The sequence below is a fragment of the Diplotaxodon limnothrissa genome, linkage group LG20 (assembly GCF_057381915.1).
Source record: "Diplotaxodon limnothrissa isolate DT_005_m linkage group LG20, D_limnothrissa_male_GT1.1, whole genome shotgun sequence".
NCBI classification, from domain to species: Eukaryota; Metazoa; Chordata; class Actinopteri; order Cichliformes; family Cichlidae; genus Diplotaxodon; species Diplotaxodon limnothrissa.
The window spans coordinates 26,653,654-26,680,159 of NC_140615.1; the positions used below are offsets into that span (position 1 = coordinate 26,653,654).

Genomic DNA, 26,506 nt, shown 5'->3' on the forward strand with positions numbered 1-26,506 from the left:
CCAAGGCAACAGGGGTAAAACCCTCATTATCACAGGTCAAACATTATTTAGAACAAGATGACACTTACACACTCCATAAACCAGCTAGGATCCACTTTCCCAGAAACAGAGTATTGGTTAATGGAATCGACAAACAGTTTCAAGCCGATCTGGTTGATATGTCTGAATACATGGCAGATAATGACAGTGTTAGATACCTGCTAACATGTATAGATGTATTCTCAAAATATGCATGGGTTAGATGTCTCACAACCAAGACGGGCCCGGCCATAACAGCCGCATTTGAGGATATACTTACCGAGGGCAGGATCCCCATGAAACTACAAACAGATGAAGGCAAAGAATTTTATAATACACCCTTTAAACAGCTAATGAAGCGATATAACATCAAACATTTCTCAACAGCTAGTGAGGTTAAATCTAGTATTGTTGAAAGATTCAACCGCAGCTTCAAGGGTAGAATGTGGAAGTATTTAACATCCGTCAACTCAAGGAGATATGTACAAGTCATCCCTGAGCTCACACAGGCATGTAACAATGCTTATCACAGGTCTATCCAAATGGCTCTGGCAGAGGTAAATAAGGATAATGAGAAGCTGGTCCTTATAACACCCTGTACAAAACCAAGCCTCAGAAGAAAGTGCATTTTAAATTTAATGTTGGCGACACCGTACGAATATCAAAACTGAGAGGAGTGTTTCGAAAAGGATACGAACAAACCTAAAAAGGATACGAACAAACACAACGACCGAGACTGTCCAAGCCGGGGCTCGAACCGGCAACCTTCCGATTACAAGGCGAACGCCTTGTAATCGGAAATCTAACCACTCGATAGGACCACCCTTTAATTTATTTTTTTTATTCTTTATTTTTTTCTTTAATGTACTATCACGCAGTGAAATGCCCGGTGTGTTCTTTTTAGGCGTGTGTTTTAAAAAACCTGAGTCTTCAGTCAGTGTGTGATCGGTTTTATACAAGGCAATGGTCTTACATACGCCGGTATTAGATATGGCCGATAACGGTATGTTTAAATCTGAAACAGCTTTTAAAAACTCTGTCCAGCCTATAGGTCTGAAACCTTCAGAAGGTGTGTGTGTGTGTGGTTGTGACTGCTTTAATCAGATCATAAATGTGTGAACCCGGTATCGTGTGTTTATCAACAACAATTTCGCCTTTGTCGTTGTAAGAAACCGTGTTTGGCGAACGGTTCAGAGCTGATAGAATGAGTTCTGCGTTCCTCCTACTCCTTTTAGGCATGTGTGTCAAAACACTCTGCAATAAAATCCTTCACCCCAGCATCGCTATAAACAGGAGGTGTGTCCGCAGGAGGGGTTTGCACATCTGTGTTAAGCTGTTCCAGTAGGGATAAAGACAATACACTCTTTTCACGGTCCCCTTGTCTCACAAGTGTTTGGAATCTTTGGAGAATATTGCCATATTTTTTAGCTTTCTCATATACATCTATGTCTGATTCATGTAACACATGAAGCATCTCCTTGTCCAAGTCATTCTGAGCCTGTTGTCTAATGTTGCCTGTGTACTGTTGCGGTTGTTTCAATAAGTCCAGCTGATGTTGAGGCACCAAAAACATCTTTTGCACATGCTCCATTTTCACCTGTTTGCTATCAGACTGGTTATGAAAGGGATTGCAGCCCCTAATAAGGGTAGTAAAAACCCTCCAGATTGGTTGATTGTCTTTCTCTTTTTCAAAGTGTTTATCTTTTTGTCAGCAATCAGTCTGATTAGAGATTTTTTCTTTTTTAGCTGTTTGTACTGCTGATTGGTCAGTGGAATGTTACCTTGCAATACGTTAAAGGCTATCTCACACAATGCATTGATGAAATCCAAGCCTGCATTGCTAATAATAACTCTGCGTAGAGCCGGTGGAGACTTATATATCAACTCCAACAGAGACAGATTCCTCCGCATGCGTGATGAAATCCTTTCACCTCTTCACTGTTTTTTGTTTTGGGATATAAACAACCGGACGGTCTGACAGTAAATTTGTTCTGAGTCTTAAATAGTCCGGGGTCTTGGCTTTATAGTCTATTAAAAGATACCCATATGTTGTTGATGTGGCATCATTAAACGCGTCTATAAAATATTTAGTATTACCACACTGAAAAAAAAAGTTCTTTCAATTTACTTGATTTTATTGTGTACATCGGTCCCACATAATATGAATAAGTATGACTGACTTAATTTTCCACTTTCCAACAAGTAATAATTACTTGTAAAGCCAAAGTATTTCATTCACATTAGATTACTTAAAAAAATCATGTTCGATGTACATACTGTTTATCTGTTACCAAAATATCAATGTATTACATAATGTTGATATATTTTAAAGTTTAACACCAACGTATTTTTGATTGTCAGTGGTACTTAATGAAATTGTGTAACATAAAGGCATTATAATTATGTTCCTGCAACACAAATTATGGCTTTAAATCCTACTTAATTATTTTAAGTCAACTTCATAAAAATTCAGTCCTTGGTTTCTTGCCTATGTACAATATAATAATGTAAATATAAACTAAATGTTATTGACAAAAAAGGCAAAAAAAAAAATGTGAGTGCTGAAAAGTTCACCTTTATTTTAACAGCAGTGAAAACAGCAAGCATATAAACTTGTTACACAGTTTTAGCGATTGCCTACAGATATAACTGAAAGAAAGATTTAAAACATTTGTAAATATTTCCCCTCAAAACTGACCTTAGCAGCAATACAAGAAAGCTACAAATAAGTGCTTATTAATGATCCTGTCATCTTACACATATTTGTATTTAATTTCACAATTAAAAGTTTGAAACTAAATTAAGCCTACTTGGAAAAAGAATCAAAAAGCATCCATGAACAAACAGGCTTACACAAATATAACTTTTTTTTGCATTTAACATTTCTACAACTCCTGTTACCTGGAGTTTAAGAGACAGAAACCAGCAAGCTGCTTTGAATGATCAAGTCTGTACATATATAGAACAATTTCAGCTTAAATTGGTCTTCCAAAACTCAAAGAGGCAGCAAGCTGCTATTAAGGATAAGATATATCTTCATACATGTCACATTTTGTATTTAGCTGTACAGAATTTTTTTACTAAATTGAAGCTTAAATGACACCGTCACACAATACCAAACACCTAAAGGAATCTTCCTTTTGAACATATAAGCAGGATGTAAAGGTTGACCCAGAGCACATTGCTAAAAAACCTCTGTAAACATTTCTCGCAATACAATACCACCAAAAGGAAGAAAAGAAAAAAAAAGTGTCACCTCGAAGTGCAGTCACATGAGAAAAAACAACAACAACAACAAAAAAACCCCAAACAAACAGTATCAGCAGTATAACATTGCAGTTCTTTGTTTTGTGTTCAGTAAAGAATTACTGAAGTGCAGTCTTTGACCCTTCAGTGAAACAGACGGTTTTTGAGAGCAAGAACTTTGTTGGAGAGTTTAGCTCCATCCAGTTCCATGAAAACCTTCTGGAAAACCTCAAAGGTGTAGCGGAGGTCAGCAGGGTAGGCAAGGTTTAGTGCATACATGAGTCCAAATAGCATTACCACAGCAAATGCTACATTATCCAAATTCTTCACCACCCTGATGCCTTCAAGGACAACTCCAATGTCTTCTTGTTCATCTGCTGAAGCTTGTTCTTTAAGAAGATAAATTCCAACAGTGGTGTCTTCAATGGCCTCATTGATGGCGTCTTCATCCATGTCCTGTAAAAAATACATAAATAAATAAAATAAAAGTCATGTTACTCAATCCATGGCAAGTGAGCAATATGATGTACTGGTGAAAGTCACCCCCCCACCCCCCCAAAAAATAAAATAAAATACCCCAAGTACTTACCACATACTCCCGGATAAGGTTGTCAGGATCTTCACCCATGTAGATACACACTCCCTTAATGACACACTCACGTCCAGCATCAACATCTTCACACTGAAATGAAATTTGTGTGATTAGTATCTTCAGTCAGCCCTTCTCATTGATTTTAGGTTTTAGTACTGTACTTTACATGAATGCTTTCAAAGTAAAGGCACACATACTAATAAAGTTGACTAAGTAGATTAAAACAAAAACAAGCGGATGTAAAAGTAGTACAAGATGACAGCATTTATCATTGGAAAAACATTTACAACTTTTAACCAATTAAAAGTTTTGTCCAAAAGGGGTCATAGTTGTGTTAAGGCTTTATCACTTACATTATCCATTTGTGCCACAACTTTTTTCAGTCTTTGTCCAAGCTGTCCTCCTCTTCTTTTGAACAGCTTCACCAGGTTGTCTAAGTGGAGATCCATCTGAGACAGGAACTTTGATTGAAGGGGGATTGTGGTAATTCTTTTAAACTCAGCATTGATCTGAAAACATCAGCACAAAAGAGTGAGCTTCAAATGTTTAACACCAGGAAGAAGGCCACAATCACCAATGCTGAAGAAATTGGCTGTTAAATGTGCCTAAAGTATTTTAGCTTAACACCTCTTCCAAGAACTCCCGGTGTGAGTCAAACTTTACCTCATGGACATCAAATAGAGCAGGCCATCTTGCCATGAAAGCCTCTACCATTGGTGCATCACGAACAACTTCATGTCTTCTGTAGGCAAAAGTCTTTTCCATCTTGAATTTCACCAACTCTCTGTTGTTCTTCTTCTTTATGTCCAAGAGTAAAGTTTTCCGCATTGCCTCCAGGCTCTCCTCAGTTTCTTCTGGTGGGTATGTTGGGCAAAAGTTAACTTCTGCCCTCTTTGCTTTTTTGACACCAAAGGCTGCACTGCATCTTCCAACAGGTTTGTTCTTTAGAGAGTTTACAGTCACCTCTGGGCAGCCCAGTTTTCGTAGCTGGGTGCGATAGTTTGAGAGTTTATATTTTAAACTGGTCTTCCATCCTCCAAATCCAGTGTTGGAGCCTGTCTCAGTTAGACAGGGATGCTTCTTGATCAGACTCTGAGCTACTTGATCCATTTCTTTATCACTGACATACACTTTATACTTCACAATTTCCTGCACCAAACCTTCAAGGATGGCTGACTTCAACTTGGGATCTGGAATAAGTGCAGTTCCATTCTGATTGTACGCAATTTTTGCCTGCTGAAGTTGTAATTCAGCATCATACGAAAACTTGGGCACATAAAAGACAGCAGGCCAAGAAGATCGTGAGCTTGTTGACTCACTTGATGACAACACATCCGTGTCCACAGATCCACCAGACAGGTACGAAGAATCGTTAACAGAGGAACAGCTGAGGGCTTCGGAGTCCTGGACAGGATCAAGAATGATATAATCCTCATGCTGCATAGTGGTGGGTCTTGACATGTCAATAACTTTAAGAGTCCCTCTGTCTGCCACTTCTGAAACTGAGGTAAGATTAAGGAACTCATTCCCAAACAAGGAATCCATAAACTGAAGTCTGAAATCGCCCTGAAGACCACACTGTCTCTTGACTTCAACAATGAGATCCTCAATTGATTCAGGTGGTCCATTGGAGAGAGTGAGCCTTTGACAGGTTCCATCAGTCAAGATGATCTTTAGGATCACAGGGGTCCCCATTTCAAGCAGCTATTCTGTAGACGAAAAACAACAACAACAATACATCAGACACCCAGAAAGAATAACTTCAGTTTAGTCTTCATACAGTTACCCATACATATCAGTCAGTTATAAAAGGTCAGATATACAAAAAAAAAAAAAAAAAAGAATGTATCTAGTGAAATACATGTGACTGAACTTATTACAAATATTTGCACACCTTTTATTTCTATATGCCTTTTTAAAGTCACCATGCGGACTGATCCGATCTTGTAGTCAACCAGTGGATAAGTGTCAAGGAGTTCATGGAGTGAAACAAGAGTGAATATTCTTGCAGATACTGGGTTGAGCTCAAAAGCTCTGTAGTGCTCCCTGTACCAGCCACCGAGCTCTCTGACAATGTAGAATATGCTCTGGTTTACAATGCAGATGTGGTTTATTTCACAGAATTCTGGCAACCCACCAGCTGCCCTGTGGGCCAGTACCATTCCCTTCCTATAAGTTATGCCCTTTATTGTCACACACTGTGCAAGGTTTATCTCTAGAATGTCAGGGAATGTTTGCCTAATGACTCTAGCCATCTCCTCTTTAAGCAAATCCACTGGAAAAGTTGATACAGCCGAGACCTCTAGTTCAGACTTGCCAAGAGATGGGGAGCTTAGATGGTAAGCTATCATCATCTGATGCTTTGAGGCCAAGGAGAGAGGCACATTCTTAAAGCAGCTTGTGTGTCTCATGACCTGCTTGAAAAAGCTGTGTTTGGCCTCGAAACGCATTGTCCACAGCCAAACAACTGGACCAAAAAACCTAATCATCTGTGGATAGTGCTCCAAATAATGGTGTTTTGGTAGTAGCTTAACATCAGGAAACAGTGCCTGGTATCGCTGTCTGTGCTCTATAATTTTGCTTTCCAAAAAAGCCAGAGAGTCATCACTATGCACAGGGGACACGACAAGTTCTGTGATATCCTTCAGAGTCATGAGAACAAGCCATGCAGGCTCATCTTCAGGCACAAGTGATCCAACTAAAAAAGGCAAGAACCGGAGCAAGCTCCAGTTCTCATGCGCATTTCCTCCTACTGTTTTGGTGCTAGAGAAAGTTTGTGACACTACATGAGGTCTGTTTGTCTTATCTTCCCATTTGTAGGGGAACTTCAGAATCGCATTGTTTAAGTCGGCTAAAGTGAAAAACTTCTTTGATATAAGAACTGTCAAGCAATGAGCCAACTCTACTGGGATTATACCCTCAAAAACATTGTGAGCAAGATCAGGCGGATAACCAAATATGACATGAAAGTGGGACAGATTTTTGGTGAAGACACATTCTCTTTTCACTCCACAACAGCCTGTACCTGTATCTTGGGCTTGTTTGACATGGACTTGGTGAAGGTCTTTGCTTCTTAGCGTGAAAGCACCAGACGCTACAGAATACAGCTGAATATCACTGCTCTTCCCTGTGCAAAATCTGCAATAGTATTCTACAGAAAAGCTTTGCATAAATCCTGCAACACTGTGTGCTCCAAGGTTATCTGCGATTACACTTACGACTGTACCTTTGACTGACTCTCCTAATAGTGGAACATAAACGCCATGTTCTTCAAGAGTTTTCAGATCCTGTAGAAGAGGTTCCAAGATTTTGTCATAACCATAAGTTTTAACGTCAGTGGTTTTGCACAACACTGACAAGTAGATGGACGATAAGGAGGAATGAGATCCTGAAGGCAAGTTAGTCAAAACCCAATAAATGGCACAAAGCTTGTGTTTCTTCCGTGAGGTACCAAGGGGGTTACAGACTTCAAAGTCATCCACATAAAAACGTAGGGAAATCCTTAGATTTTCTCCAGAAAGGAAAAAGTTTTCCTTAAATAGGGAACCATCACTTGAAGACCTGTAATGATATGACCCAGGAGAGTCTGTTCCCACCTGTTGTTTATGGCATTTCACAACTTCATCAACAACATCTTTTCTACTCAACAGCTGCTGTAACAATTTCAGCAATGGGACATATTGGAAACTGTGTTTCTTTTCAGCATCAAGTATATATGCAACTGGTTCTAAAACACAGAAATTTTCCTTGTAATACTGCTTACGCAGATATGCTGTGCTTAGCGGACCACCCTTTTGAATGGACCTTAGTACAGGATTACCTGAAAAAACTGCATTAATAGTTTCTGTAATGAGATCTTTATCAATGGGGAGGTTTCTTTGATTAAAGATATTCGTCACAATATCACAGGATAAGGGTACAGGTGCCGACCGTATCAAATGATAGAGTTCCTCTAAAAATACATCAATAGCTGTGCTTGGCACATGGACCAAATGCTCCAGCTTTAGCAGAGTAGTTGCAAAACTTTGCTCTATGACTTTTTGCAAGTCCTCAGTATCACACTGACCATGTGAAGGAATGACAGTATCCAACTGATCTACAAACTCCTATTTTCCTCAAATTCATTTGTAGGTGCGATTCCTGTTCTTACTATACCTCGTTTAAAATCACCTGGTGTATAATGTCTGTGTTTACGGTTTTTGTGTGATTTAAATGTACAGTAAATGTTTGTTTTAAAGTTGCAGCCTAGAAACATACAAGTAAGTGTCTCATTTCTTTTAAGATGCGCATATATGTGAGCAAAATAATCACGCTCTGATGCTAAATCATTGCATTCGCAAAGGTGGCAACTGAAAATCGCCTTTTTTTTGGTAGTGACCCCCGTGCTGTGGATTTTATTTTGATGGACAATAAGGGCATTCCACGTTTTAAAGGTGCATGGACAATGCAGGTATGTACATGGAAAGTGAGAACGACGTCCAAAATGTGGATGTTTTAATCTGTAGTGATGCAAAAGCTTGGAACGACTTGATACCGTTTCTGTGCACCCCTTACAACTCCACATTCCCAGCACCACCTAACCCTGTAAGACACAGATAATCAAGAGTCAGCTCATTCAATATCCAGAGGATTACGTCAGATTCAGAGATAACTAACACACACACACACACACACGCTTAAAATTGGACGCCAACATTGAAGATTTATTTTGTTTCTTTATGCTAATCTACGTATACAATAACATTGATGTTATTGCACATAACAAGAATATAACTTCATTTTCCAGACATGTGTAATCATAAAAGTAAAAAATGCCACCATCACAAACAACATTAACTTTTACTAAAAAAAGTTATTCCCAACAAGCAGAACATTAAAGTGCCAATCTTTTGCTCATTTATACATAATGTTTTGAGAAGCAGCTCACATATGTTCCAAACAAACAAACAAAAACCCCAGAAAGGTTGTAACTTTTGTTTGGACAGTATTGGAAAATTCACAATCCAGAACTTAATTAGACAATTAGAACCACTGTTTATTGGCCATGCTTTTCTTGGGGTGCTGGGAGCATGCTCCATTGAACAAATGTACGTATCTGTTTGTAGATATCTGTATTAGTTGGGCTTGAATAAGATAACAGTTAAGTAAGGGGCACTTCACCTAAAACAATGACTATGACAGATGATTTGGCATTCATGGGCAAAGGTTCTTAAACCCAAGTCTAAGTCTACATCCACACACACAAGGTATTTTTGAAAAGGCAGCTTTTTCTGTGCATTTGGGTCTTTCGTCCACACAAACGGGATTTTGTATCACTGAAAACTGAGATTTTCACGCAACGCCTTTTTAGACGTCACGCTGTGAGATTAATTTCTTCAGTAGCAGATACTGGCAAAATACAGTTGCTGTTAATCTTACTGTTTGCAGTTTTTACACACTTACATATACATACGCAGTTACTGTGCCTCCATTAAGAAAGACAGGTGTCAGGGTGAACTTATACATTTAACATGGACGCTCTCACAACCTAAATACCTACGCCAACTTTGTAGTTGGTTTTGCGAAAACATTTTATTTTTATTAAATTTCTGTATGCTGTATGAATTTTGTGCATTCCCCAGTTGTGAGTCTACACCAGTCGTATTTCATAGCGTTGTGAACCTGGCCATGAGAGCGAGAGACACAAAATCCAAAATACTGTCTTTAGTTATTAACATTTCAAATGCCTTCATCATTTCAAAGGTAACACAAAATTAGCTGCCTTTCTAGAAAAAACACGAAAACTTTTCAGAATTACCTCAAAGTTTTGTGAGTATACAAAACTGTTTACTCCTTCCGCTCCCAGGCTTCTAGACTTCTGATTAACCAACATTTCTACACTGTTTGTTACACTAGGATTTGGTTCTTGACAGCATTTGAGTTTACATGTGGACGGAGATATTTTTTCAAGACTGCAGCATGGATGGGATTTTTTTTTTTTTTTTTTTAACTAAAATGGGAAATCTCCATTTTCAAAAATATCTGTGTACGTGTGGACGGATTCTTGTTATGACTTGCGTGTGTGTCAGCCACCAGAATTAACATATCTCACAGTGGCAATCCCAGCTTGCTAAACTCTGACGGTTGCAGCAATTAGCCACTGTAGCAATGACTAGCAGTGTAACACAAACACTATTGCGCTCTCTCGGTGAGATTTCATGAGCTTGTTAAGCCACTAACAACCCAGTGTTCTCTGCCACATTCCAAATCCGACCGATAACAGCCGCTTTCTCCCGACTATGTGCACTTTGTTAGACTATTTTTCAGCTATAGTCGTGTAGCTAATACCAACACTAGCTAGCAGTGTAAAAAGAAAAGGAAAAAGTGCATTTTGGTGCATGCTGTACGAAAAGCATTACAGATAACTTTTTTCCCAGCACGCAACAAAATAATTCTGTGAAAACATCCCCAAGTAAAACAAATGTATTTAATTTACTTACCTTCTCACTATGCCCACTAACGCAGTGCCAAAGGTTCCATGTGGCTTAACAGTCTTCCAGAAACTGGCGGTCAATTGCGCTCTCCTTGAATAATGTTTTTGTATAAAGGCCGCGCTTATGTGATTGTCCAATCATATTTAGTTGCTGTCTTTGAATATATTACATCATTTCCGTTGGTGGTCAAACATGATTACAATGGTTTTAGTATACTAATTTAGTCATTTTATATCAATGCAAGAAAAATGAGTAGTTTCAGTATTGTTTATAATTACGTAAATGGTACTTTATTCAATAATGTAAATAAGAGAAACATGAAAGGCTTGTGTAGCATTAACTAAATTCATTTGTGCAAATCCAAAAGCCTGCCAATTCCCATTTTTTCAGTGCAGGAAACATTTGTTTACCTAAAAGCATGATTTGATATTTATCTCTAGGATTTTTAAACAATATTAGGTAGTTAGTGTTCAAGGAAATAGTTCTACTGGATTTTCCTTGAATAAACAAATTCTGAACCAGATATATACAACTCAAATTCCTATGATGCACATACTTTGTGAACACATTTTGTACTTCTAAATTGTTGGCGGCATCGTTCATTACATCGTCTATAATTAACAAATTATTCTTGTCTGTAGGCAGAAGGGTGTCATCAGCCAGAGATTCGGGTATACCGTTAACAAAGTTTATGTCTCTTATCTTAAGAAGTTGGTCATATAGTGGCTGCCAGCATGAGTATATATACACAATGTTATCAATGCTGTGTGAAATAATCCTGGAAGCATTTTCAATGACATTTTTGACAAAAAAAAGTCTTGCCGCAGTTACTGGGACCACTGACCACCATGCTGAACGGGTGCTGCAACCTGGCATCAAACCCCTGATCTAATTTAAAATCCATAAGGCAGGGTTGTATAGTCTGGGAGCACACGGTGCTTGTTGTAGACAACCTTAAGCTTCTTCACAACGGTTTCATTCTTCAAATGAAGCTTCTTTTTATTGTGTTTGATATTATCAGACATAGCCACTAGGTGTGCGTCTGATGCCTGATTGGCTACAAACTTGTGGACTAAACCTTTCAAGGATTCGTGGGTGACAACTTTGGAGTTTTGCGCATTCAGTGTTACGCCTTTACATTTGACCTGTGTTTTGCCCAGCGATGTGTGATACGCGTAGCATTTTGGCCCACCGGAAACAAATTCCACTATGTGATCCTCCACACCCCCCTGCCCAGAAGCTAATTCGCTGGTGAGATCCCCCAGAAAAGGACCTAGAGGAGGCATCCAGTCGCCAGGGCGTGCTGTGAAAATGACACTGTCTGTATCACAATGCAGCACACGCTGCTGCAAGTTTTCTAACAAACCATACAGCATGAGTCTGGCATGTGCAGTGGTCATGGCGCCCACAAAGACATTAACGTCTTTCACACGGGAAGCTCTACCATCGGCGTGGCGCCACTGCACCATGGTGACGTCGTCAGAGATGAAACAAAACTTTTTTCTTTTTTTTCTTTTTTTTTTCTTTTGCCTGTCCCGTTTGGCTCTTTTGCCATCAGAATTGTTGTCTAAAGGCAAAGAAAGATGCCCAACGGATTTACTTTACCAAATTGACCATCCCAGCCTTGCCATAATGGTCCATTTGATTCACCTTTTATTGTTTATTTTATTTTCACTTACTGAACATGGGACAGACTTGACTGGGGGAAAGAAGGGGAGAAAGAAAGAGGGAAAGAGAAACAGCTGAGAAGAGGGACGGGGGAGAAGGGCAAAAGACAAAAACCAACAGAACGGGCAGAAAAAAAAGAAAAAGAAAAGAAAAAATGCATATATCGATCACCTGGATCACCTGCTGAGAAAGAAAAAAGAAAACAAGCAGAAGAGAACAAGAGTAATAGAATAAACAACATCACAATGATATATGGGAATATGACAGTAAATACTAAATATTAAACATTATTGTGCAGCACATAAGATCAACAGAACACAGTGTGCTTTGAGGTAGGAGCCAAAAAGGGTGTAGTTTGTGGGTGTGATCACCCGTGTGTACCCCTGTGAGCATGGACACGCTTGTTTTTTTTAAAAGGTTCCTTCATGTAATGATCTGCTAGAGGGTGTGGGGGGGCCACAGCCCCGTCCTCCAGGGCATGAAGCAGGTATGGAGGAGATCAAAACTCCAGACATCCAGAGGCCCCCAGAACACAAGAGACCAAGGAAGACCAACAGAGGGGCAGCCGCGCCATTGTCCCAGAAAGAGCTGAGGAGAGTCCCAGACGAGGGCTCACTCAGCAGCCGCGGAGCAGAAGCCAGGGGGAGTTGCAGTGACGCGCCCGTGAGCTCCGCCGGCAGCCAGCCGTGCCTGAGTGACCGAGCCCCAGGCCGGGGGCACCCCGCCTCCGAAGTGGCCCGAGCGAGCCCCAGGCTCCAGGCCCCGATAAGCGGCCGCCAAGGAGTGAGCCGGTGTGTACCTGGACGCCCATCCCCAGACACAAAGAACCACCAACGCACCAATGTCTGAGGGAGTCCGCCACTGGCAGGGGAAGTGGTGGTGGGGGGAGATAGGCCTCCAAACCTTGGAGGGCCTGAGATGTCCCCAGAGAGGTGGCGTCTGACACCCAACCTGACATATAGACACAGACATACAGGCACACACAGATATAAACATCCATTCCCACCCTCATGCTCTCATATGCACTTACTCCACACTCAACCAACGTGGAGACAGACATAAAGAGACGCTGTACACACGATCACACTCCCCAAGCGTACTCTACGAACCGGGTCTAGGTACCCTTGCCCCTGGAGGGGGGAACTGCACCCAGACCCAGGTGGTGTTACCCTTTTCCCTGTGGTGGGGGGAGGCAGACCGCCACGACTCCGCAGCAGCAGGGAGGCCCCACACTCCAGACCGCAGTCGGACGGCCAACTCCTCCTCCTAGCCCCCCCCCCCCCCCCCCCCCCCGCTCCAGCAGGCCGCAGAGAATGGGGGTGAGAGAAGACTCCAAACCTCCCTCCACCCGCTCATTGTAGTGTTGATGCATGTGTGTTCTAAGGTGCATTTAAAACCCAGGAGGGCATGGAGCTACCTGCCAGAGAGCAGCAGGTAAGCGCATGGTCCCTCCTGCTAGCCCTCAATGTCTACGTGTATTTAAAATTGAGAGGTGGGCAACGACGCCAGGGGTGAGGTGTACACCCTGATGGTAATTTGGATTCCGTGTATCGTGCCCACCCCCAAGATCCTATATGTACTGTATGTGTAATGAGAGTGTGAGTAATGTGAATGTCTAAGTTGTGGGATAAAATTGAGGCAGAGGCAGCCAGAAGGGGACAGAGAGGGGGAGGGAGGGGGGGGGGGGGGTAGCCTCCTCTGCACCCTGGTGACATACCCCTATTCCAAGGTCCTGCATGTGTGGGTGGTTGTGGTGGAGCGGGAAGAGGGAGGCAGCTGGAGATGGGGAGGGAAGGAGGGGAGGGGCAAGTGACCCCTCCTTGGGGCCAGCTCCCCCGCTGACCCCAGTAGGCACCCCCATACTCCGCGACCCGCCAGGGAAAGGGGGCCCAGGCCCATCCAGACCGGGGCCCAGTGCAGCAGCGCCTCCCGGACCTACAGAGCCCGGGACAGTCCACCCAACCCCACCACAGAGAAAACTGCACCCACCTCACCATCCACTCATCTTCCAGACTACATAAGACAATAAACGCCCAGGCTGAGATTTTCCTCCACCTCTCCTGTATCTCCCCCTCCTGCAGAGAGAGTTCCTGAAGAGAGGAAAGTTCCTGCAAGATGTGACAATCTCCCCCACCAGTTCAAGAGCCCCCCAGGTGGCTCGACGCACCGGCGGCACCCTGCTCCAGGGCTGGGCCCCCATACACCCACCCGCCCACAACCCCGGCAACACACCAACCAGGACCCAAGCCCCCGAGGCCCGGCCCGGGCCCCAGCCCAGAGACGGAGCGCCCCCAGAACCTCACGCCCATCCCGGACCCACCCAGGGGCAGCCAGGCTACCGGGTCAGTAACCCACGTCCGTCAGCACAGACCCTCCCCTAGCCCCGCTGCACGCAGCCGCGAGGAAACAGTCACCTGAGAGCCAACAGAGCCCCTAACCGGACATGACCGCTACCCCGGGTTGAGCCCCCCAAGGAAGATGCCTCCGGGGAACCCCCCGACGCCCTAAGCCTGTCCCTACCCCCACACCAATCACAACAGTGAAGGCGGGACCAAACTATGACCCCCCACTAGGTGATGGAGCTGATCAAAGGTGCCCAGAGCAGGAGATGAAACAAAACTGCCGCACGTCGTACTGGTTGCTGAACATTAGCTGGCTAAACCTGGACGGGTCTGTGATGAGCTCAGATGACGCCATGTTTGACCTCATACTGAAACAACCCCATAACGAGTTTAGCAACAGCTTGTTGCAGTTTCAAACAGCTTTATTTACGCATATTTTGGACGGATCTAGCATTATTCCCTCCTTTTCATGATACATGTCTATGTATTCTTGCTGTTCGTTAGGGGTTTTCACATGTTCTGGATACCCCGAGGCCTCCTGTTTAAGTTTTAGAAAGGCTTTCACATAGTCTTTAAACAATGTGTCAGTCTTGTTGGGGAAATGCCACACCTCATCAATAGAAACAAGCTTGTATCCTTGCTCAACAGCTTTTTTTTTTTTTTTTTTAAATATAAATTTTATTGCTTTTTGCAACAACATACAAAGGTTTGTTTTCCCAATAATATGCTGCTGTAATAGGAACCCTTTTTCCCCGCCCTCACCTCCCACCCTGCTCTCTTCCAAACCTACAACAAAGTAAAAAAAAAAAAAAAAAAACCCACATAGAATATGTATACATTTGTACAATATGTGGCATTTATGCATATTCAAGGAAACAAAAAAGAAAGGAGAGAAAAAAAAAGTAGACAATAGAAATAGCTAGCACATACTAAACAATTTTCTCCTCATCCACACTGCAGGAGTTGTCCGATGTTTACTTCTTTTATAAAGTTTTTAAATGGCTTCCAAATTTCATCAAAATATGTTAACTTGTTTTTGAGAAAGTACGTTATCCTTTCCATTGCCATACACTGTGCCAAAGAATTTATCCAAGCACCAATAGCAGGAGGATCTGATGTTTTCCAATTTAATGCAATCATACGTTTTGCCTGTAATGTACAATAATCCATAAACTTAATTTGATGGGCTCTTAGTTTAAGATTTTTAGAATACACTTGTAATAGCAACATTTCTACATCTAAAGCAGTGACAGTTCAGGCACAGTGACAGTGAACGGGTGTTGAAAGGTACATGGGTCTCATTTGAGCTTGAAAAAACCTGCTCAACAGCTTTTTCAAGCTCAAATGAGACCCATGTACCTTTCAACACCTGTTCACTGTCACTGTGCCCGCAGGCAGTGAGCTGATTCTGGTCTTCAGCGCACATGCTGCAGAGTGGAAACATCAGTTTACCGTGGCACCTGTAGGGAAGGACGGGGTGAAAAAGCCCTCTTGGTGGCAGTACTGTGCATTTAACAAAGCCGAAATAATTTCTAGCCTGTCAAAGTTGCTGTAAATGATTTGAGGGTGTCCTACAGGATAATCTTTTTTAGATTGCACTGTGGGATAGAGGCTGGTGAAGTCGTAGTAAAATATTTTTTCATCACACGCAGCCTTGTGGTACAGTTTTAGAGCATTTGTGCGACCGCCAAAAAGGGCGTCTCGGGGATTTAGGCGTTCTGGCCTTCTGTATGTGTGCATGAAAGCCACAACTGCAGGGTCTGTCTGCTTCAGGGCAGCCCATTCACACTCCCACATCACAACAACGGGCAAATGGTATTGCGATCTCAGTGCATCCACTTTGTCACAAAACATACGGTGCAGCAGTCCATAGGATGCTTTGCTGACAGGATTAACTTCACTCTCGGGGTAGCATTTAACACATCCGTGGTGAAAACATCCTGCAAATTCGTAAGCCGTGTTAGTTGTGGGGTCAAAGCCGTCCACAAAATACGGTCCAACCCTATGCTCGCCTCCTCTGAGAGCGTGTTTTATCACTGTGTTGTTTGTGTGGGTCACATATTGAAGCCATTCAATAGAGATGTTTGAAAACGTCTTATTCTGCTCAACGTATGCACCATCATACATGAGAGCGAGCATGTCTCTAGGCAGAAACAGTGTTTTATACACACCTATACTGAATGCAGCCAGGGTGGTGTGCATGAATGGATCAACCTGTGTACAATCCAGCAGCGTGTCACGATAAATGCTGCATGCTTTACGCAGGACGTCAACATCATTAACACAGTAGCGCCTGAGTTCGGTCTGAAAATCAAAGGGTTTCTGTGAGGCGGTCTGGTACTATTCCATGAAGCTCACCTTATCACTTTCAGACATGCGCTCATAGCCGTAGAAGGAGGGGTTTGGGTATGGACCAACATAATACTCATTATCCCTAGTGTTGAATCTGTGTGGGAAATGACCCTTCTGCAGGTCTTGAAAACCTAAAGCAGAGGGTATTTTGGCAAGACCCATGGGCAAAAAGCTGAACGAATCAATCCACCGCTGGTCATAGTCCCTGTCATGCATCAGAATCACACGGCTCCCTCTCATTGTGACGGTAGGTGTTATACATTGCTTGACAAAGTACTCCAAAAGTATGTAGTTATCAAAGCCAGATGCATTATGTGCTATGAAAGTGTACCCCCGAAACCTCGGGCGTCTGTAATGCTGCACAAATGCCTCCACACATTTTAATGTATTAAATGTGAACTTGTTGCCCTTCAGATCAGACGCACACACAAAGTTGGCCTCATGTTTGCCGTTGTGATACCGTGTCTCAAAATCATATAAAATATATTTATCACAAGGTTTCTGTTGTTCAACGGGCTGTATGAAACACTGATGCTCAGAGTCCCCTGCTAATTTAGGCTCGCGGCAGTGCTCGCATTTAGGCTGGACACATCTGTGTGGTGATTTTTTTGATTCTTTATATGTGACACCGCAACTCATGCAATGCTTCATATTGCCACACGGGACCATGTTGTGTTTTATTTCTGGTAATTTGTGTTGTTGGTAACAGTGTTGTGATTTGCAGACGCGGTTACAGTCACTGCATTTCACTGTGGTACCACTGTGGTGGTGACAGAGTGTGAAACATACGTTGCATCTATGTTTACAGCTGTGATAGAGCGGTGATTCATATGTATTGTAACAAAAATTACACACATAGGATGCCCCGAGAAAAGCTGCTGGCTTTTCAATCAGGTGATAGTGTTCATTGTGTAGGTACAGCATTACAGTGTTTGGATTTGGCTCATCATGTGTGAAGAAACTAAGCTGACGTTTACGTGATAATAGATTACTATCTTAATGTTTAGGTGCTTCTCAAATTTGCAGACATCAGAGAATGATACTGTCTGTGTGTCGCATAGACCTACTTGAGCATGTAACTGTTTAGCAGTAGCATGTTTTTCATGCTCAGGGGATGTTGGGTTTAATGAATGGGCTATGCACAGTGAAAAGCACAAATTGTTGTGCGTGTTGTTTGGTGTGTACAAATGTTTACCCTTCTTTGAGAGAATCTCATCATAAGGAATGTTTGCCAGTTTTAAGCGAGCCCCACCGCTACTGTTTTGTGCAACCGTGACAATAAACTCTAATTCATCATCACTGATAGATTCATCGTTACTTTGCATAACTTGTGCTATTTGTTCGAGAAACAGGTCAGGATCATACTGATTATCAGGATTTAAAACAGCTTGAACATCAGAAGCCAGTGAGGGCCCACGTAGGACCACATTTAGAACACAAGCCTGCTGAGATCCAGCCACTGCTCTATCTATCACATTAGCTAAGCAACTTCTAACTCTTTCTGGCACTTGTTCTGGATCATCGAGACTTATGTCCCTAAAATCAAGGCGCTCGCGCAGTTCTCGGGCGTTGAAATTAGGTATCTCTCTGATGCTAAGCTGACTGTGACTGCCAGACCCAGACTGAACAAGGGGTCCGACAGCTGCAGCACCTGTTTGTGAATGGATAACACTTAAGGTATTTCCATTGTTTGAGGGGCTGTGTGGTGATGTCTCAACAACAGCAGCCTCAGTATCTGCAGTAGTGTCAGCAGCCAGATGAGCATGTGCGCTAGGTGCACAGACCCTATCAGGCGTGACAGAAGCTCCGGTAATAAGGCAATCGGCGGCAGCTTGAGTAACAACAGTCCCTGCAACAGTAACACCAGTGGCTACAGGCAAATCCGAATGTGTTTCGGCTGGTTGATCAACAGCATCATCAGCAACGGGTTCAGAATGAGTTGGACAGGCGGGCTCATTAGACACACCGCTACATGCTGCAGCGAGACTATTAAGTGTTGCATGCAAGACTTGACAATTGCTTACTAATTGTGCAGCCGCATGGTTAAAAGCGTCAAAGTCAAACCATTTAGCTTGATTGGAGGTACCATCATTGTGTTTGAATAATTTACGGGGTGGATCCATGGTGTGGATTTTAAGTCACCTATTTACACTCAACAAAAATATAAACGCAACACTTTTGTTTTTGCTCCCATTCCCCATGGGATGGACGTAGAGACCTAAAATTCATTCCAGATACACAATATAACCATCCCTCCCAAACAGTGGTCACAAATCAGTCCAAATGTGTGGTAGTGGGCACATCTGCTATATTGAGATAATCCATCCCACCTCACAGGTGTGCCACATCAGGATGCAGATCTGACATCATGAGTAGTGCACAGGTGTACCTTATACTGCCCACAACAAAAGGCCACCCTGGAATGTGCAGTTTTGTCTCACAACAAAATGCCACAGATGCCACAAGCAATGAAGGGAGCGTGCAATTGGCATGCTGACTAGGGATGGGTATCGTTTAGGTTTTATCCGATACCGGTGCCAAATCGGTACTTTTGAAACGGTGCCGGTGCTCAAACGGTGCTCAAACCGGTGCTTAAAGAATGGAGAACACAAAATTGGTCCAAAAACCTCTCATGTTCAGCTGTTTTTTGTAAAAATATAACAATGTTAGCCTTTTCTGCAGCTATGGGGCATATATGGTATCACTCTTGGCTGGAAGCAGTGCTTAAACAATGGAAAAAAACACAAACTTTGTCCTAAACCTCTCATGTTTAACTGTTTTCCACTTTTTCTTTGGTCATTTTAGCCTTTTTAGCCAGGGTGAAGGGAGTATCTGCCATCAAACAAGAGGACAGCCGCATGTAGCTATGATGATGTTTGCTAGTTCACCTTACATGCATTAATGTAATAACGTGGTTAGCCTACTCAACGTAAATTAGCTACTCACGCAGAGAAGAACGGCTGCTGCCACCATCATCCGTCATCATTTCTGCTACACTGGCAGGGCTAGGGGCCAGGACTCTCCTCTTCGTGTTTTTGGGGGATGTTGCATAACAGGCAACCCACCCGCAGTAGATGTGCTCGGTGTGAGGTCTCGCAGCAAGCTATCAAATACGGCGCATTTCTGGGCTTTTAAAAAAAACGCTATGCGTCGCCAGGTGTTTCATCGGATTTGAGGTGTTACCTCCTTTGACAGTATCACAGTATCAGCTTAAAGCACTTGTTGCTGCTGAGTTTGCATATTTTGCTATGAAGTACAGCCAGACTTTTGACCGCTTCGCCATGGACATTTTTAATCTGTAGCTCTGCTCTAACAGAACGTACGTACCTGGCCCCGCCTACTATCCTCGGAAACGTAAAATGATTGGCTAGAATCTAAAGTGTATCACAGCTCAGGAAAAAAAAGCACCGAAATAAAGCACCGAAATGTGCGCTGCTTTTCGGTCTGGTTACTACCGTTTATGTCAGAACCGGTGCCATCATGGCACCGGACACCGGTACCCATCCCTAATGCTGACAGCAGGAATGTCAACCAGATCTGTCGCCCGTGCATTGAATGTTCATTTCTCAACCATAAGCCGTCTCCACAGGCGTTTCAGAGAATATGGCAGCACATCCAACCGGCCTCACAACCGCAGACCTCGTGTAACCACACCAGCCCAGGACCTCCACATCCAGCAGGTTCACCTCCAAGATCGTCTGAGACCAGCCACCCAGACAGCTGCTGGAACAATTGGTTTGCACAACCAAACAATTTCTGCACAAACTGTCAGAAACCGTCTCAGGGACGCTCAACTGCATGCCCGTCGTCCTCATCGGGGTCTTGACCTGACTCCAGCTCGTCGCCGTAACAGACTTGTGTGGGCAAATGCTCACATTCGATGGCGTCTGGCACGTTGGAGAGGTGTGCGCTTCACGGATGAATCATGGTTCACATTGTTCAGGGCAGATGGCAGCTGAGAATGTCCCAGTTCTTGCATGGCCAGCATACTCACTGGACATGTCACCCATTGAGCATGTTCGGGATGTGCTTGACCGGCGTATACGAAAGCGTGTACCAGTTCCCACGAATATCCAACAACCTCGCACAGCCATTGAAGTGGAGTGGACCAACATTCCACAGGCCACAATTGACAATCTGATAGACTCCATGCGACGATGTGTTGCACTGCATGAGGCAAATGGTGGTCACACCAGATACTGACCGGTTCTGGGTCCCCAGACCCCCAATAGCGCAAAAAACTGCACATTCCAGGGTGGCCTTTTGTTGTGGGCAGTCTGAGGTACACCTGTGCACTACTCATGATGTCAGATCAGCATCCTGATGTGGCACACCTGTGAGGTGGGATGGATTATCTCAATATAGCAGATGTGCCCACTACCACACATTTGGACTGATTTGTGACCACTGTTTGGGAGGGATGGTTATATTGTGTATCTGGAATGAATTTTAGGTCTCTGCGTCCATCCCATGGGGAATGGGAGCAGTAACAAAGGTGTTGCGTTTATATTTTTGTTGAGTGTAGAATGGTGGTATTTATGAGACGTAATACACCCGAGGTATTGTTTATTGTCTGGTGGATACTAGTTAAAACTCCCGCTATTTCTTGCAAGTTCCCCGGTACTGCTTCTTGATGTTGGTTGACTATAGCCGCTATTTCTTGCAAGTTCACTTGTACTGCTTGTTTATGTTCGTTAAGTTTAGCTGCTATTTCTTGCATGAGTTTAGCTGCTATTTCTTGAACATCCCTCTGTACTGTTTGTTGATGTTGACTTAGTTTAGCATCTATCAAAGATAATATATCATTTTTTGAAGCATAATGGCTCTGTTCAAAAGTAGAGGTGTTTGCTGCTGCATTTAAGTATGCGTCATATGCCTGTGATATTTGCGAGTCTGTTATGCAACATTCTTCAAAACCAATGTCTGAATCACTGTTGTTGTTTCTGAGACGTTCTGGCATGGTGGGTATGTCATTTATATTAAAATCTGATAGACTGTACTCAAAAACATTGCTGAAATCACTAGGCAGACACTCACTCACTGGTATGTGTGGTCCTGTGATGAAGATTGCTTCCGAGTCACTGTTGTTGCCCAAAGGTTGTGGGTTTTCTGGTTGTTGTTGTTCTGGGAGTTCGATATCGCGTAAATATTCCAAAAACATCAAGGGGTCTTCATGGGGTTCATAGTGGTAAGGGGTTGTGTGATCACTGTGGAGATAGAAGGGTGTTAGAAACAAATATATATACATGGTGTATCATTTCAAAAACAGGATGTGTTTGGCTCTTTTGATTTATTTTTGCCTATACTCACACATTGTTCTGCGTTATTCCGGATGGCCCCGGTTCTTGACACGCTGCGTACTCTGTCTCAGGCCTGGTGTATTAGAACATTTGTAAATATTTAAAACCTTTCTTCCTTTAAATTGAGTGTCATGTATAGAGACTTGTATACATACCTAGCGTATGGCTTGGTCTTATTGCACCCGCTTCTGTAGGTTTTTCTGGACAACTTATTGACCCTGTGCCCAGGGGATAAGCCCAGTTAATACAAGGTTTAAACAAACACGCATATATTTAAAACATGTGTAACACCGTATTTACCTTGTGTTTTTTAGAGGTGTAGTTTGCCCAATATAGCTTTGTGATCCTGTAGAAACAAAGAGAAATATACATTTAAATGTTACTATGTGAGAAACAGGTAAGATTGCTTCTAAAACAATGAGGCACAGACTGTTTTGTGTGAACTGATGACTGTTTTTAAAAAAGAAGAAACACAGACCTTCTGTAAGTGACACGTGTGGTGCCCCGTTGTGCCAATCTCCTAAAAATCAGGCTTTTGTTTAGAAAAAGAAAACAGTTTGAATATTTTATGATATACTGGGGTATACATTTAAGAATCCATTAATAGTCTTGTTTTACTTACCATATATGTTGTCCATGTTAAAAAGAACGCTGTTAGGTTTGCTGACCGCGCTGATGAACGAAGTGTTATGCTCTCAAGGGCCCGTTGTGAAGTAGTGTGGAAGAATGCAGGGTGTCTGATTAGGGTGTTTTTATATAGGCGGGGCTACTTTCAGTTGACCTATGAGATGTAGAGATAAAAGAGCAGGATGTAAGGAAGAAAGGTGGAAAGTCTTTGGAGACTCTGTTGGACATGGCCTCTGACATGATAGGATAAGATAATGGAATTAACTGTTTGTTTGTAATTAAAAAATGTGGAAAGTATGGAACTACAGTTGGCCCCTAATGTAGTTAAATCATCTATGTGTAATCATCGAGTCTAACTGTTGCAGACTGGTAGATACATGATGAGATAAGATAATGGAATTAACTGTTTGTGAAGAAACACCTTTGGGCTGGGATACTCTTGATAAGGGAGCCTCTTTTGTTTGCTTCATGACTTCTTTTGCAGACTGTTGGGAGGCTAACTGCAACCGCCTCTGTCTAACTGTTACAGAGTGTGGCTAGGTGTGAATATACAGGTATATTACTACTTCCCACATTACCACCTTCAACAAATCTCTCCCACTTCCTCCAGTTTTTATGAAATTGGTCCATTTTGAGGTTAAAAAAGTAAGTTTTTCCATTCTATATATGTCCTCCATTATTCCTATCCAATCTTTCTTTGTTGGGGGCTCTTTCTCCAGCCACCTCCTGTTAAGCGCTTTGTCCCTTAAGGAGGCTGCTGATGGGATATCGCCCAAATACACAGTACAGAAATCCAAATTTAATTTGAGACCAGTCACCAAGTAAATTGATTCGACCACTTCACTCCAGTATGGTTGGATTATTGGGCATTTCCAAAATATATGAAAATGATCTGCCATGTTTTCCCCACAGTTTCTCCAGCATTGTGTCCATCTGTCAGTTGACCTTTTTGTTTGTATTTTATTTTGGGTGTTATAAAAAACCTAATAAACCTAAACCTAAAATTTTACATGTGAATTCCCTCCAATAACCTGAACTAGTAGTTTCCATCTGTGTTCTACATATATTTAACCAACTGTCCTCTGATATGTTGATTTTAGCCTCCGTCTCCCATTTAATTTTAATATAATTGGTTGATTGATCCTTAAGTGATTGTAGGTTCCGATAGAGTTTAGCAATCAATTTATTTTTAATCTGACCTTTATAAGCTTCTTTTATAACGGGGACTAGGCCTTCACTATGTTCTTCTGTAGTTTTTATATTACTATTGAAATAGGACCTGACTTGGAGATATCTGAAAAAATCTTGGTTTTCCAAACCATAGGTGTCTCTTAATTTTTCTAAACTTTGTAATCCTTCTTTTCCTAACAATGAGCAAAATGGGAGCTATAAATCTTTGTGCAAAACTTCCAGTCAATCCAGCTAATAGATATTTCATTCTTAAAAAAAGTGGTATCCCCACACCCCAGCCAAGATCGCTGTCATTGGAGACACATCATGTATATGTTTTTGTTTTTTAATCTAGTAATGAATGATATATTATAGGTGCATCTTACGTTTTGAAAAATAAACTTGTCAGTGCCCTCCATTTATACAGATTGTATATAGTAATGACCTCACTAGTTAACATGAATGATTAAATATTTTAATTAGTTGTTTTATATATGCAACCTGTAGGTGACTTTGATGAAGAACCTGGAAGTGTACGGGTTGGATCCTGCAGTTGTCGCCAGTGTTTTGCAGCATAGAGTTCAGGCCAGCTCTGTCTTGCAGCCTGTCCCCGGAGCCAAGGACAAAGTCTTGGTCCAGATCCAAGGAAACCAGATTCAACAAGTTGGCAAATTGCTGCTGGGTATGGACCTTTAGGGAATTCAGTATTTTATCATAATTCCTTCATCTGCACAAATAAAGTCATTTTGTCTATTATTCTCCTTTCAGATCATTATCAAATTCCTCGGAAATACATTCAAGGATTAGAAAAAGCTCCAAAGGGTGGCAAGAAAAAATAGTATTTCAACAAATTGTACCAGCACTTTGAAGTGTTTAACTGTTTTATTGTGTGTAAACAGAATTACAATAAACTCTTCACTGTCCTTTAAATAAAGCTGATCTGGTGTCAAATGCTAAAGGTGGATGAATGAAGTTCTCATTATTGTTCTGCTGTGGCTCCCAAATGTATTTCAGGTTAAAGTTGATGATGGGGTCGGACAAAACGACCAATATGTTTTTCACTTTAAGGTAATTGGATTCTGATGGCAACAAAGAACATTGAGAGGAAACAATTTCCTTAGCTTTAGACGTACTGAGAAACATCTCTGTCGGCAAATGTGTCCTAACAGCTGACTGTATGCAGTTTTGTCAGCAGGCACACCATTAAAGTGTCATATATTCAGCTGGACTGTACAAAAGGAAACAAAAAACACCTGCTTTAAACTGATTTATTTCTAGTTTATTTGTAATTTAATATCACCCAAACTTAAAAGCACAGCATCAACAGTGATTATTCTTGCCATAGTCAAGGTTTTTGTTTATTAAAGTAATCTGCGTGAGACTCAGTCGCTTTTTAAATCTTGTGCATACAGGCATTGGAATTAAACACACTAATAAAGTAGGTTAAACTAGTTAAACACCTTTATTTAAATCCCTGCTGCTGCTTTCTGGACTAATCGATGGCAGACTAAGAGAGATGTGTTTGATTTTCTTTGTTAGATGAAAAGAGCAACGCTGGATGACTTTGGAGATCTTGATCAAAAGTAACACCATCATTTGAAGCAAAGAATTTTATATTGAATTGTACTAGCTGAGTAGAATCGTAGAGGCTCTTGTGGTTGTGGCTTAACGGGAAAGTACAGCTGTGAATCATCAACATAGCTGTTTCAAGAAATAACCTTGAAGCTGTTAAGCAGGTGGCCAAGGACTTACGTATGCAGGATTGTGCAAATGGGGAATAGGTGCAAGAATAGATAGAAATACTCTACAACATTTAAAGCAAAAACAAAGAATGAAGAATTCTAACACGCTTGACAGTCAATATTTGGTATGACTACCTTTATTCTTAAACACAGTCTGAGCTCTCAAGATTTCTTGTAATTTCTTAGGAAGCCTTCAGGAATATTTCCCCAGGATTCCTGAATAAGATTCAAAGCTTTTCTTTTGATGTTGGCTGCCATTTGTTCCATTCTCAGTCAAGATGATCGCACACTGCTTTAGTAATATTGAGGTCAAGGCTCTGGGGACTGTCACTATCTGTTTTTTCTATCCAGGCATGCTTTTACTGAACTTTCAGTGTGTTTGGGATCATTGTCATACTGAAAAATAAAGCTGTTGCCAATCAGATATACTTCCCCAGATGGTTTTGTATGGTGGATCAAATTCTGACTGTGCTTTTCTGCATTCATAATTCCATTAATTTTGACAAGCTCTCCAACACCACTGACGATGATTTGAATTAAAAATTTACCCCATAAGTCCAGTTGCCACTAATTTTTTCTCCTTCTCCTGTTTAGGCTTTCCTTCCACTTCTCAATTTTTGGTTTTTGTTTTCTTTGTACGATGTGCCATGCTGAGAAATGCTTTTAAGTTTTTGGCTAACAATATTATTTTATATCATTATTTTTATGGAATGAACTAAAGAAATGGGAACAAATGATGTGTTTTTATGACAGGCTATTATGAAACAGTACCTACAGATGCAATTTAAAAAGGGTTTGTCTCTAAGCTCTCTGTTATGTAAAGGCACAACACTGGTTCGTCCCTGCACCTGTGAAGTTAGGTATCTTTTTATGTTTGAATGATTCACAGGTCAAGGTTAAGTGGCTTAACAAAAGAAAAAAAAGTTTATTATGAAAATGATCAGGTAGAAGACCAATTTAGTGAAAGAAAAAAGAA

At 41.8% G+C, this 26,506-nt stretch overlaps 2 protein-coding genes across 2 annotated transcripts in view; one reads left to right on the forward strand and one right to left on the reverse strand.

The window, feature by feature from the left end:
- eif2d (eukaryotic translation initiation factor 2D) overlaps positions 1-24,722 on the forward strand; it is a 45,047-nt gene extending 20,325 nt beyond the window's left edge. Inside the window, exons 14-15 of the mRNA XM_085344592.1 lie at positions 24,296-24,470; positions 24,557-24,722. Of these exons, the coding sequence (XP_085200718.1) occupies positions 24,296-24,470; positions 24,557-24,627 (246 nt within the window). The 3' untranslated portion in view covers positions 24,628-24,722. The remainder of the gene's footprint in view (positions 1-24,295; positions 24,471-24,556) is intronic.
- LOC146611063 (uncharacterized) lies at positions 3,409-5,101 on the reverse strand. The gene is made up of 4 exons (XM_085344939.1): positions 4,520-5,101; positions 4,210-4,365; positions 3,854-3,946; positions 3,409-3,720 (listed from the first exon to the last, which is right to left on the reverse strand). Exons 1-4 carry the CDS (start codon positions 4,964-4,966, stop codon positions 3,409-3,411), a joined length of 1,008 nt encoding a protein of 335 aa, XP_085201065.1. The 5' UTR covers positions 4,967-5,101.
- Positions 24,723-26,506: the final 1,784 nt, after the last annotated feature.

What these genes read in the sequence shown, in the direction of transcription:
- LOC146611063 (XM_085344939.1), bottom strand. Translation starts at nt 4,966, where the DNA reads ATGGATCAAGTAGCTCAGAGTCTGATCAAGAAGCATCCCTGTCTAACT. An exon ending in CTCTATTTGATGTCCATGAG is followed by an intron (nt 4,366 to 4,519) that starts GTAAAGTTTGAC and finishes TGATGTTTTCAG; the next exon opens with ATCAATGCTGAGTTTAAAAG. An exon ending in ACCTTATCCGGGAGTATGTG is followed by an intron (nt 3,721 to 3,853) that starts GTAAGTACTTGG and finishes TATTTTTTACAG; the next exon opens with GACATGGATGAAGACGCCAT.